This window comes from Notamacropus eugenii, chromosome 2, assembly GCF_028372415.1.
Source record: "Notamacropus eugenii isolate mMacEug1 chromosome 2, mMacEug1.pri_v2, whole genome shotgun sequence".
In the NCBI taxonomy this organism is placed as follows: domain Eukaryota; kingdom Metazoa; phylum Chordata; class Mammalia; order Diprotodontia; family Macropodidae; genus Notamacropus; species Notamacropus eugenii.
Window position 1 is genome coordinate 59,625,260 of NC_092873.1, and position 13,216 is coordinate 59,638,475.

Sequence of the window (13,216 nt, forward strand, 5' to 3'; positions counted from 1 at the left end):
CATATCATAGGTATAGAGTTGGAAGGAAGTGAAGAGACCACCTAATCCAATGACCTAATTTTACAAAGGAAAAACTGGGGCCCAGCAGAAGAAAGTGAGTGTCCAAGGTCCTCTCTTCTCCCCCAAGAGAAGGTAAGCTCCTTTGTGTTCCCAAACATCTAGCACAGAGCTTGAACATTTGTTGTTCTTTAGTCATGCATGACCCCATTTGGGGTTTTTTTGGCAAAGATACTGTAGTAGTCTGCCATTTCCTTCTCCAGTTCATTTCACAGATGAAGAAACTGAGGCAAACAGGGTGAAGTGACTTGCCCAGGGTCACATAGCTAGGATCTGAGCTATCCAATACAGCTACTAAAGTGATAGTCTTAGACCCAGGTTTGACAGCTCCCCTGTTCAAGATGTGGAGTCCTCTACCTGACATTTAAAGCCTTCCACGATCTAGTTCCAGCTCATCTGTCCATACTGGTTTCACATTACTTGTCTGAACGTACGATATGTTTCAGCCAAATGGCCTATTTACCACTCCCTCTCTGCCTTGGCTTTCAGGCTGTCCCTTGTGTCCAGAAATGCTCTCTCCTTCCCATCACCTCTTGGATTCCCCCAACTTCTTTCAAAACTTTGCCCAAGTGCCACTTCCTACAAGAACCCTTCCATGATGGCTCAATCGTTGGTATCTTCCCTCCTCTTTCTCTAAGTGATTTCCTGTGTGCTTTATGTCTATTTTGAATTTATTTATCTATTTACATGTTGTTTCCTCCCAGTGAACAGTAAGTTCAGGGCTGAATTTGGCTTTGCCTTTGTATCCCCAGTGCCTAGCATATAGTATATCTGAATGCTTGTTGAAGTGATTTGCATCCTTCCTGTATCGGAGGCAAGCTATATTTGGGCTCCTAATTCCTAAAACATGCTTTGATCCCAACCCAAGACTAAAGGGAGACCTAGGAGACAGTTGTCTATATAACGCTCTAATAACAAGTACCCTATAAAAACACTGACTCTGATTCACTATGGAGGGTGGAGCAAACAGAAACTCTTTTCAATAAATCCACATATTTTAAACATCAGAAAATGACAATTCCCATGGTGCATAGCTTATATATTTAGCCATAAGCCACTTCACTTCAGAGCAGCTAGATGGCATCATGCTGCCTAGAGCACTGGGCTTGGAATCCAGGCAACTCTTCTTAATGAGTTCAAGTCTGACCTCAAATACTTCCCAGCTGTGTGACCCTGGGCAAGTCACTTAACCCTGTGTGCCTCAGTTTCCTCATCTGTAAAATGAGGGTTTGGACTAGGTAGCCTCTGTGGTCTCTTCTAGCTGGACACATGTGCTCTTTTTCTAACTCCTAAAGAGGTCTCCCTCTGGACAATTCTCACTGCACTGACCACAATGTGTTCCATTCATTTGAGTTGCTGCCTTATTTTCTTCCCAAATGTTGAGCTTCCTGGGACAGAGACCTTGTCTTACACATTGTATACACTTCCTGATGCTTGCCATATAATCACAACCAATATTTGTACTGCCCTTTAAGGCTGGCAAGCATCAGCACAATGCCTGGCACACAGTAGGCACTCAATAAATGTTGAACTACATCCACTCAAAACAGCCCTGGGAAGTTAGAGTTGCCACCATCATTATCACCATTTTACAGATGAGGGAAATGAGGTTGTGAGAAGTGAACATGATTGGCCCAGAGTCAAGCAGCAAGCAAGTATCTGAGGTGGGTTTCAAACCCAGGTCTTCCTGGCTCCCAGACCAGCATGACAGCCTTTCCTCATGCAAGATACTCAGTAGGCATTGACTCAGTAGAAGTTCCATTTGCAAGATCATTGAGTCCTGGGCTCCTTCAGCTTGGGGATGACAGAGAAGAAAACCTGTTCTGTTGCTGCTCAGCTGTGTGATCTTCAGGTGAGATGCTTAGCTTCCTTTTTCCCAGGGGGTGGGTTGGTAAAAAAAACCTGTCTCCCTTAGTCTCCAAGGAATGTTGTTGGAATAAATGAGATCATGGGATAATGGTATGGGAAATACTTTCAACTCTTCAAGAGATTAAAAAAAACCTTTTATTGTACAGTGTAATTATCATGGTGAAATTCCATTTAGGACCAGCAGTTTGCACTTCTAATTGTTAATTCAACTGATGGCTTCCATCTTTAACAAAGGGTTGTTCTAGTTCTGAGAATGTTTGGCGTCATAGATGTTAGCATTCCCTCCAGTTTGCAGATAGCACCCACACCCCACTCCTGCTTGCCCATCTTCTACTAGACTGATCCAGGCCTTCCCATAAGTCCCCAGGGGGAATTGTCTCAAGGTTCTAGACCGATTTCTTTGGTCCCAACAATTAGCACAGTAACTAGCACACAGTAAGTGCTTAATTGATTGAATTGGATTAGTTTTGTCTGGACCCAAAATTTCATCAGTGTGAGGAGTTCCAGGTGAGGAAATTGTAGCACTAGACAATTTGACAGATTGATTGATGGATAGTCTAAGAGAGTTCCCAGGGGATACTGGAATGTTGTGGCCAGTGTCAGAAGGGAGACGAACCCAGGTTTTCCTGATTCCAAGGCCAGCCCTGTATTGCTCCAACTGTTAATATACAAAAACTTACTGCTGATTGTCGGGTGGGGGGAGAGGAGAATGCTGAATTATAGTTATGTTTACCTTCAAAACAGCAAAGTTAATCTTTTTAAAAATATGTTGATGTGCTCTGGACAGCCACCACCCGCCCAACTTACAAATCATTAAACTGTCAAATGTCACCATTGGCAAAACTTACAGGTGTGTACCTCTTCTATTATAGTCATTACCTTGCATTCATTAGCCCATAACATTTCTATTTAGAACATGTAGCCTTAATAGATTACTGTGCTGGAAAAAAAGAATAATTTGATGTCTATAGAGAAGCATGGGAAAAGTTACATAAATTGATGCAGGGTGAAGTATTACTAGGAAAACAACCAAGACAATAGCTGCAAACTAAATGGAGGAAATGACCACCAAAAAGGAAAAAGTGTGAAGTTACAAGTTTGCCCCCAAAGAAGAAAAACGAGGAAAGAAATCCCCTGCTTTGGAGAGGTGGGGTTCCACTAACCTGCAGATTGCACATTTTTTTCAATGCCTTAATCTGTTTAGCTGAGTTCTCTTCCTTTAAACAGTTATTTGTCACAAGGTATGACTTGTGGAAGCAGAAGTAAACATAGAGAGAAAATAAGATGATATAAAAATAAAACATCACTGACTAAAAAAACTAGAGGATAATTCTAAGCAAAAAAAGAAACCAAAAAAAATGACAAAAAAATGAATACAGAGCTTTGCTCTGCCTAAAAAGCAAAACAAATGAAATAAACAAAACCCACAAGCAGCCCCTTCCACCCTAACCAGTCTGCAGGAAGCCACACTCCTCAGACAGCAGCCACTCTGGGGGAAGGATGCAGGCATTCTAAAATAATAATAATGAGAAAGAAATAATAATGGATAGTGACTTGTTCCAGGATCATTTTATCTAAACCTCATGGGGAAAGATGAGAATACGATGGAAAAAAATAATAACGCTAAGGATGGCAAAGTACTTTACATTTTTTATCGCCTTTGACCCTCACAGGAGCGCTTACTTGCTAGCCCCATTTTACAGATGAGGAAACTGAGGTTCTGAGATTCGGAAATGACTTGCCCAGAGTCACCTAGCCCGTAAGTCACAGGTCTTCCTACTCCTCAGTCTGACCCTTCATCCAGCCCATCAGGGACTTTCAATTCGATTCCAGAACCATCTAAGTGCTAGTCATGTGCCAGGTATTATTCCCTTCCATAGGGTCAGGAAGAAAATCAGAACAGTCCCTCGTCCTCTTGGAGGCAACATTCTACTTGGCGAGGGAGGGAAGACTCTGTCTTACACAAGTGCTAACTAATCAATTAATCAACAATCGTGTATTAAGCGCCTACTATGCGCTGGGGATCTAAAGAGAGGCGAAGGCAAGATTCCAGTCCTCCAGGAGCTCCCAGGCTCACAGAGGAGATAACAAGAAAGAGCCACGTACAGCAAAATCACACAGGATCCAGAGAAGATAACTTCCGAGGGAGGGAAGGAGCGATCTTTACAGGCTGGGGGAGGACGGGACAAGAACCGCTTCTGGCAGAAACTGGAATTTCAGCCGAGGCTCGGAGGAAATGGAGATAGAACATCTTAGAGTGTAGCAAGAAGGTCCGTTTGGCTGGAACGCAAAATGTGAGGGGGAGTCACTCGAGAAGGAGAGGTCCCCCTGGCTTTGTGGTGAAAGGCTGCAGACGCTCCCAGGCTGCGGCTAAACATCTTCCCACGCGCAAGAAGAAAGAGGAACCCCGAGACTGCCCTTGGCACATCAATGAAACCTCCCTGGGCCCCGGTTTCCCCATCTGTAAAAGGAGGATTGGCCCGGATGGGCCGCCTCGAAGGTCCTTAGTTATTCCAAGGGAATCCCCACCCGCAGCTTAGCTGGGCTCTCTCGGCATCCTGGGAGAGGGAGGAGGGATGGACAGCATCACCTGCCTCCCTCTCGGCGAACATTCGCCTTGGCCCCTGGGAGGGAGGAGGAGGCTGAGGGCTTTGTTGTGGAGTCGTTTCTGTCGTGTTCCATTCTCCGTGACCCCATTTGGGGTTTTCTTGGCAAGATACTAGAGTGGTTTGCCATTTCCTTCTCCAGCTCATTTTACAGATGAGGAACTGAGGGAAACAGAATTAGGACTTTAGATGTCACTTAATCCAACCCCTTTGGTTTACCGAGAAGGACCTAGAGGGGCCCAGAAAAAGAAGGGGCCCGCGCATGGGCGCACCAGCAGTCAGGTAGCCGAAGTGGGATTCAAATTTACCGCCTGCGATATCTACCGGGGCAACTGCCCAGATTCTACTCGACCTGGTTTTGGGACCTCAGGGCTCCGCCCTCCGCCCCACCCCCGCCCCGCCCCCTCCCTCCCTCCCGCTCTCCCTTTTAGCCCGGCTCCTTAGCCCGGGATCCGAGAAGAGTTCTGAGCCGCGGTCGGCGAGGGAGCAAGCGAGCCGGGGAGCCAGGTCTGTCTGTGCGTCCGTCGGGGCTGCGGTGCGCTCCCCTCTGAGCCTGGGCTGCGGCGCAACAAGGTCATGGCCACCCAGGAGCTTGCCCTGAAGCTGCAGCGGCGGCTGAGGCTGGAGCAGGAGTCCGAGGCCGGCCAGCGGCCGCAACAGAACGGCCTCGACGGGGCGGACTGCGGGCTGCGGACAGAGCCCGAGTGGGCCCGGGTCCGGGCCCGGAGCCGGAGCCCGGGCCCTCAGACCTCCGTGGAGGAGCCGCCGGCAAAGGAACTCACGGCCAACGCCGACTCGGAGCTGAAGGCTCAGCTGAACCGGCGCCAGAGCATTCACGAGGGCACGGCGCGGCCCCGGCCCACCAAGGTCTTCAAACCGTACACCGAGTTCCCGGAGTTCAGCCGTCGGCAGATCAAGGACATGGAGAGCCTCTTCCGACGGTGGGTGCCTCCCTTTGCTTCCCACGCTGCGCCAGTCACCCTCTAGCAGCCCCTCTCAAAATCCTCCTCGCCCCCGCCCCAGCCTTGCAGGTTTGAGCCCCCACCCTCTCCACCGGCTCCGCCCCCCTGCGCGACCTCCAGGGTCCTCTGCCCCTCCCGCCCCTAGCTGGGACGCCGCCCTGATTCCCTCCCGCGCTCTAGCCTTGGGGACGTTGTCCGGGTGACCCCCGTGCTTTAGGCGTGTACCCTCTCTCCTGGCCTGCTCCTCCCTTCCTCCCATCCCCGCTGCCTGGCTGCCCCTTACATCCAGCCTCCTGCCCAGTCCTCGCTAATTCTCCCAGCACCACCTGCTATCCACTCCGCTCTTTTCCTTGTGTCTCTCGCTGGCTCTCCATCTCCTGCCGTGGGATAGGGGAGGGCGGTTTTCCTGCTCGGCCCTTGGGGATGAGAGGGGAGGAGAGAAAGGGAGTGTACTTTCCCCAGACTGAGCGGCCTCTGTGTGTCCCAGTGGGCCTTGCCCTCGCGCCAGGGAGGGAAGGGTATCTGGAATGGAGATGGGAGTGATAGCTTCCCTCCTCCCACCCCACAGCTACTTGGCCTTTCGAGCCCGGTACTGCCCCAAGGCGGCTCAGGAACCTGTGGAAGCGTGAAGGTCTCTGTTGAGAGCCCTGGCTCCGGCCAGTATTTACAGGGAGCCAGAAACACAAGTCTCTCTGCTGGCAACTAGTGGATTGGCACGTGCCATCCATTAATTAGCCTTTGGGCTGTGCTCCGAAGGGGGATCCCTGGATTTCCCCCTCACTAGCTGATCTCCCCCTTTAGCTCCCCTCTTTTTCTCTTCTTACTTCCACCTGGAGAGAGGGCAGAAGGCAGCTCCTCCCTGGCTAGAGATGGGCCTTCCTTTGCCAGGGGAAAGCTGACCTTGGGCTCTGATTTTGAAAACCCGACAGGCCAAAGGTAGTTGGGGAATAGGTGGAAAGTAAGGTATGAGGAAAAGTTTTCTAGAGATGCATACAGCTGGATGCCAGACATTCCTGGAAACTCCTGCCTTGTTCTCCATGGGTCATTTTGTATGTTTATGTTTGTGTGGCTTGGGCTAGGGCTCCCAGGCCTTTCAGGGGGGCTGTCATTACTCTGGTTCATTTAACCCAGCCCAGGTTTGCCGTAAGAGGAAGGGGGCTAACAGGACAACTGAAGAAGCTCAATCGAATACCTTCATTACCAGGCTTCCACACTTTGGATTGTGTCCTCTTTTTGACTTACTATACCTTTTGGCACATAGTAGGCACTTAATCTCTCTGAGACTCAGTTTCCTCTTCTGTAGAGTGAGGAGGAGCAGGATAGACTAGATAACCTCTAATCTCATAGATTTCCAGCCGGAAGGGCTCTCAGAGATCATGAAGTACAGACTCTTCATTTTACCCAGGAGGAAATTGAAGACTGACTTGCCCAAGGTCACACAGCCAGGAGGTAACAAATTCCAACTCCTGGTCTCTTTCAACTGAGCCACACTCCCTCCTCTCCTTCTGTAAGGCCTTACCATCCTCCTTCATCTTAGTGCCTTCCTTCTGAAACTACTCCCAGTCCATCCCTTCTCTGTCTTGTTTTGTACACAGTTGTTGGCGGTTGTTTCCCCCTTAGACTGGAGCTCCCTGAGGGCCCCCAGGCTGTTGTTTTTGTTTGTTTTGGGCCATTCTTTGTATTCTCAGCATTTAGCAGGGTGCTTGGCTTGTGGTTGGTGGTGCTTGCTGACTTGTGGACTTTCTAGCTCTAAATTATCTGTGATTTCATCTCTGTGGGTGTCAATACTCAATCAATGAAGTATCATTACATGTGTGCTGTTCTGGGGACACAAAGAAAAACCCAGCAGCCCCCAAATGAGCCCAAAGTGAAGAAGCATGGAAAACAGCCTGAACAGACACACACAATTAGAGGTGTGATGACTTTCACAAGGAGTAAGTCAGCTTGGCTGGAACAGAGTACCTGCAAAGAACAGCAGGTGATGGGTGCTCAGCACCCAGGATTGCTGTCACGCCCACTGCTCCTCTGGTGGCCAGGTTCTTGGCAGTGGCATCTCCCACTTTAGCTGGCCAGGTGGGCTCGGAGTATAGGCCCAGGGCTTTTGGCGCTCATTATACCCAGCTTGGGTTTCATAGGTGTGGCCTTGTTGGAGACCCTAGGACCCTTGGGACCTTACTCTGAGGCATTTGGGGAGGATGGGCATTGTGTCAGACTTGGGCCTTTAGGCAGGCTGCCTGGCAGGCTCATGTCTGGGACAGGCACATTTGTCAAAGTTTGGGAAATGTTTGTCCTCAGAGTTTTGCATGGGCCCCACCCAGTTTCCTGGATCAGTGAGTAGTCTCTTGGGCACTCTTGGGTGACTGGCAGGCCTGCCCAGGAGCAGGGCAGCAGGTTTCTGGGAAGGCAAAGGAATGAGCACTGAGTTGGCTTCTGTCCTCAAGGACCCTCCTCAGTCTTATTTTTTTTTAAAAATATGTTCATTTTACTTATTTTTAATGTTCTACAATCACTACCATAAAACTTAGATTTTTTTCCCCCTACCTACCCCCTGCCACCCTCCTCCCTCCCCAAGACAGCATACAATTCTATATAGGATCTACATATACGTTCCTATTGAATACATTTTCACTATAGTCATGCTGTGTAGAAGAACTAAAATAAATGGGAGAAATCATATAACAAACCAAAACATAACACACACACACACACATACACCACACACACACATACAAATGATCTGCTACATTCTGCCATTGAATTCCATAGTTCTTTCTCTGAATGTGAAAGGCATTTTGCCTTAGAAGACCATTGGGAATTTTTTTTTCATGTCCTTGCATTGCTACGAAGATCCAAGTCTACCAGAAAAAACTCTTGCACACTGTGGTTCTCCTGGTTCTGTTCCTTTCACTCAGCATCAGATCATATAAGTCTTTCCAGACCTGTCTGAAGTCTTCTTGTTCTTCATTTCTTATAGCACAATAGTATTCCATTATATTTATGTACCATAATTTACTCAGCCATTCCCCAGCTGATGGCCATCCCCTTGATTTCCAGTTTTTGGCCACTACAAAGAGTGCTGTTATAAATATTTTTGTACTTGTGGGACCCTTTCCCATTTTTATGATCTCTTGGGGATACAGTCCTAGAAGCGATATTGCTGGGTCAAAGGGTATGCACATTTTTGTAGCCCTTTGGGCATAGTTCCAAATTGCTCTCCAGAATGGTTGGATGAGCTCACAGTTCCACTAACAATGAATTAGTATTCCAACTCTCCCACATTCTCTCCAACATTTATCATTTTCCTGTTCTGTCATGTTTGCAAATCTACTAAGTGTGATGTGCCTCCTCAGTCTTATTAATGAAGATAGAACCTGGCACCCTACAAGCACCCCAGATGAATTTTGTCCCTTCAGTTCCCACCTGGGACCTTTTAGACCAATTATTCTAATTCACTGGGATGAAACTACTAGACAACAAGTCCAGGTGGAAAATTATGGGTAGGGTGGTGCCTTTTAACAGGTGAGGCAGAAGATGAGAAAAGTGCTTTGTAAACCAGAAAGCCCAGCCTCACTTCTAAAACATCTAATTGTGACAGTCCCCTACTCAGTAAACTCCAATGATTCTCTATTACCTCCAAGATCAAGGTAAACTGTTTGCCTTTTAAAGGTTTTTTATAACCTGACTCTAGTTTTATTACATACCATCTTCAGTGCAGATGAACTGGACTGCTTGATGATCTCCCTCTCTTACCTCCAGGCTTTTGCACTGGCTGTCCCTCATGCCTAGAATGCCATCCTGCTCCTCAGCTCTGCCTTTTAGAATGCCTGGTTTCCTTCCAAACTCTACTCACACACCTTCCTCCCTGCAGAAAGACTTTCCTGATTTCCCCCCACCTTAGTGTGGCTTGTTTCTTCTCGATAAAAGATTGACAGGTCCTTGAGGTCTGGGCTCTTTCATTGGTGTTTCTGGATTCCCAGTCACCTAGTACAGAGCTTGGCGTGCAGTAGGCACTTAATAAATGACCACTGATTGATTCACTCAATGAACATTTCTTAAGAATGGATCCTGTTTAGATATGTTTAGATATGATCCAGCCCATCCCTCCCCTCATGTTACCCCCAGACAGGAATCATATAAAGTAAGACCTGATGTGTATACTAAAGAGTTAACTGAAGAAGGTGCTTTGGGAAATCTAGAGGGGAAGGAAAAAAGGGGTGGGGGGGCCAGGGAAGCTTCCCTGGAGTGCCTGACGTTTGAGTTGGACTTAAAGATGGATAGGAATAAAAGGGATAGCTGAAGCCAAGGTCAAGTGTGAGGAGTTTATAGAAGGGAAAAATGAGCCTATGAAGGTAAAATGGAGGCATTATGTAGGGCCTCGAATGCCAGGCCTAAGGGTTTGAATTTTACTCAGGAGGCCATAGGCAGCCATAACAGATTACATGACCAGAATCCATGCATAAGGACAGTGAGTTTGGACACGAGCTTGAAGGACAGATCAGAAGGGGAATTTAGGTAGTCTTAGAAACAGAGAAGGGAGGCTGCTTGAAATAGGAAGGTGAAGCTGGCAAGTTTGGGCAGCTGATTACGTGTAAGAGGATAAGGAAGAGGCAGTGACCCAGCCCCACAAAGAGGAAGTGTGAGTCTGGCCAAATGGTGCTGCCATGGACAGAAACAGCTCAGAGAGACAGAGAGCTTATAAACTCAGTTTGGACATCAGGACTTGGGTGGTCAGCTTGCTAGGAATGCATGTCTCTAAATTGTTGGAGATGGATCTGAGATCCACACCTAGAAGAGACCTAGGAAGTCATTGAGTTTGGTAATGATGTTTTACAAATGAGGAAACTGATGCTCATGGAGGTTGTGTTTTTGAACGCTTCTATCCGATGATCTTTCTACTGCAATGCTCATACTCAGAAGGGAGATTAAGGCTAGTCATGGGGTCTGGGAGACAGTGCTTGGGCTTCCTTAGTAGTTGAAGGCCAAGCAATGGGTTGAGGGACCTTTTGGGGCCTCCCACAGGATGGGTGTAGGTGAAGGATCCCAGGGGACTCAAGAAAGAAGAGGAAGAATTCCAGGGAGCTGAGTGGGGAACTAAGAGTCTGCAGGGAGCAGAGTTAAAGCAAGATGCCAGGTAAGGGAAGGCTATTGGGGTTGAAATACCTTTGAGAGAGCAAGTCCCATTGGGGAGGGCAGGTGCCAAATTCCAAGGGGAAGATGAAAGAATGGGTAGAGGGGAAGTGGAGGCACAGGGTAGAAAGCAAGACAAAGGAGAAAAGGCAAGGCAAAGCTGTTTTAGGATCATCAGAGAGACAGCCACAACATGATCTTAGGCTGATGGGAAGGGACCATTGTGGAGGGTGATGGTTACTACTGTTGGTCCTTCCTTTTTGAAGAAGACCATGACATCAGGGAGGTGATGCCATGACTTGCAAGTGAATTGAATTTAAGTGAGACAGGGCTGTGCAAAGTTGCCAGCCTCACTTTCTCCTCTAGAGCAGTCTTCGTCCAATGACCAGATATAGATCAGGATAACTGGAGATGGTCCTGGGGAGGGTGAGGGGGGTGGCATGGAGGAGGCATATGAGATGGGTGATAGCTGAATCAGTCTTGGAGGAGGTAATGGGGTTCACAAATAAACAAGCTTTCATCTGGCAAGCAGTACTGCCTAGGGCAGAGAGAATGAACTTTTGAGGCAGAGAACTGGGTTCTAATCCTACCTCTAATGGTTACTACCTCTGAGACCCTGGGCAAGTCCCTTATGCCTTTGGTCCTCAGTTTTCTCATCTATAAATGGATGGTATTGGGATGACCTCTGAGGTTCTTCTAGCTTGATATCTGTAATCCTTTGAATTAGTCTTTGCTATCCAGGTGCTCACAATCTACTTATAGTATGAAGTACTTATTAATCACCTACTATGTGCCCCTGGGGCCATCTCCAGTCCTCCTGATGTGGCCACTAGACCCAAATGGCTCCAGAGGAAAAAGTGAGGCTGATGACTTTGCACAGCCTTGCCTCACTTAAATCCAATTCACTTGCAGATATTGGCCTGATGTGATGATCCTCTTCCAGAAGGAAGGGCAATGAACAACTATGTGCCCAACACAGCTGGGTGCTAGGGATTCAAAAAAACCAAACGAAAGATAAATCTAATTGCTTTACAATCTAAGAAATTACATTATTGCCGTGAAGTTGTTTAGAGCTGCAGGGGCCCTTAGAGATCTATTCATCTAATTATTTCACTTGACAGAGAAGGATCCAGAGGTTCAGAGAGGGGCAGTGACTTTCCCGAGGTCACACAGCTAGTCACTCACAGACTGACAGTCTGATTAGACCATTTTGCCATTGGAATTAGAGTCCATGACCTTGAAAAGGTCCCTTTCAGCTTCAAAATTTCGTGATTTATCTAGAGATTAAATAATGGTTTGTTCAAGAGATCTTGATCAACGTGGACGGCAAAGGATTCCTTCAATTGTCACGTAGCCCTCATTCAAGACTGTCCAGTCCATTGTCCTGCCAGTTTATTCTGAACTCAGCTGAGTTGGATGAGTAAATTGGAGACGGTCTGACCCACTGGATCTCCATGGACACCTGTTTTAGCTTTAACACAGTGTTAAGAGAATTAAACTAGAAGTCTATTGAGTCTCTGCCAAGGCTCCAATAACCCTCTCTTCCCAGAGCCAGTCTGTCTTAGTGGATAAGGAGACAAGACAGCATCTACTGTGTCCAACATCAGACTGAGCTAAAGGGGCAGGAGGTTGGCATATTGTCTCGAGGAGATAGCTTCCATCCAGGACCCAGGCAGCTCAGCTAGTGCTCAGTCACATTCAAGCCAATAAACCTTTCTCCAGCAGGGTTGGTAACGTGGTTACACAATTAACTGAAAAGACTGCTGGATTTGTGATCTAGGTGTCTGGGTTCAGATCCCAGCTCTGCCCTTCCTACCTGTGTGACCTTGGGCCAGTCCCTTCCTCTCTCTGGGTCTCAATTTCCTCCTCTGTCAAATGAGGGGTTGGACTAGGTGGTTTCTAAGGTCCCTCCCAGGCTTCTATGATACTAGAGTACACGGTGAGTAAATAGTGAGTAGGAAAGGTCATAACAACTGGGAGGCTTCACAATTGGATTCCATCTAGTTAAGCTCAGGTCCTGGAACACAATAGGAATGTAGAAATACGTATTTGATCGAGTTGGCTGTGGGATATAGTGAGACAGAGACCTGGGTTATGCCGACAAACTGGAAGGTCTCATGTACAATATCTGGTGTCTAAGTAGTAAAGGGCTCTTGTATGGGAGAGGAGCTGGGCAGGCTCTGCTTGATCCCAGAGGCCAGAATCAGATGGCATAAGAAAGAAACTCTGTAAGAATTAGAGCTATCCATATATCAGTGGAATGGACTATCCTAAGAAGGGGTCAGCTCTCCTTCACTAAGGGCCTTCAAACAGAATATGGACAATCACTTGTTGGGGATGTTGTAGAGGGAGACTATTGGTTAGAGAGATGGGTTGGACTAGGTGGTGTCTTTCTCTCTGTTTTCTCTGTTTCTGTAAAATTAAAGGGTTAGAACTGGTAGCCTAATATTTTGTTGCTATGAGCCTTGAAGGATGCCAGGGAACTCCGAGTTACTTAATAAGTGAGTGACAGGGGCAAATTTATTCAAATCTATAGTAAATTTCAGATCTGGCATCTGAATCCATTTCCAAATCCAGCATTTTTTCCCATTGCAC

General features: G+C 47.4%; 1 protein-coding gene across 1 annotated transcript in view; it reads left to right on the forward strand.

The window, feature by feature from the left end:
- Positions 1 to 4,978: 4,978 nt before the first annotated feature.
- The window catches only part of EFHD1 (EF-hand domain family member D1), a 53,136-nt gene continuing 44,898 nt past the window's right edge, over positions 4,979 to 13,216 (forward strand). The window contains exon 1 of the mRNA XM_072640518.1: positions 4,979 to 5,473. Coding sequence (XP_072496619.1) covers positions 5,109 to 5,473 — 365 coding nt within the window. The 5' untranslated portion in view covers positions 4,979 to 5,108. The remainder of the gene's footprint in view (positions 5,474 to 13,216) is intronic.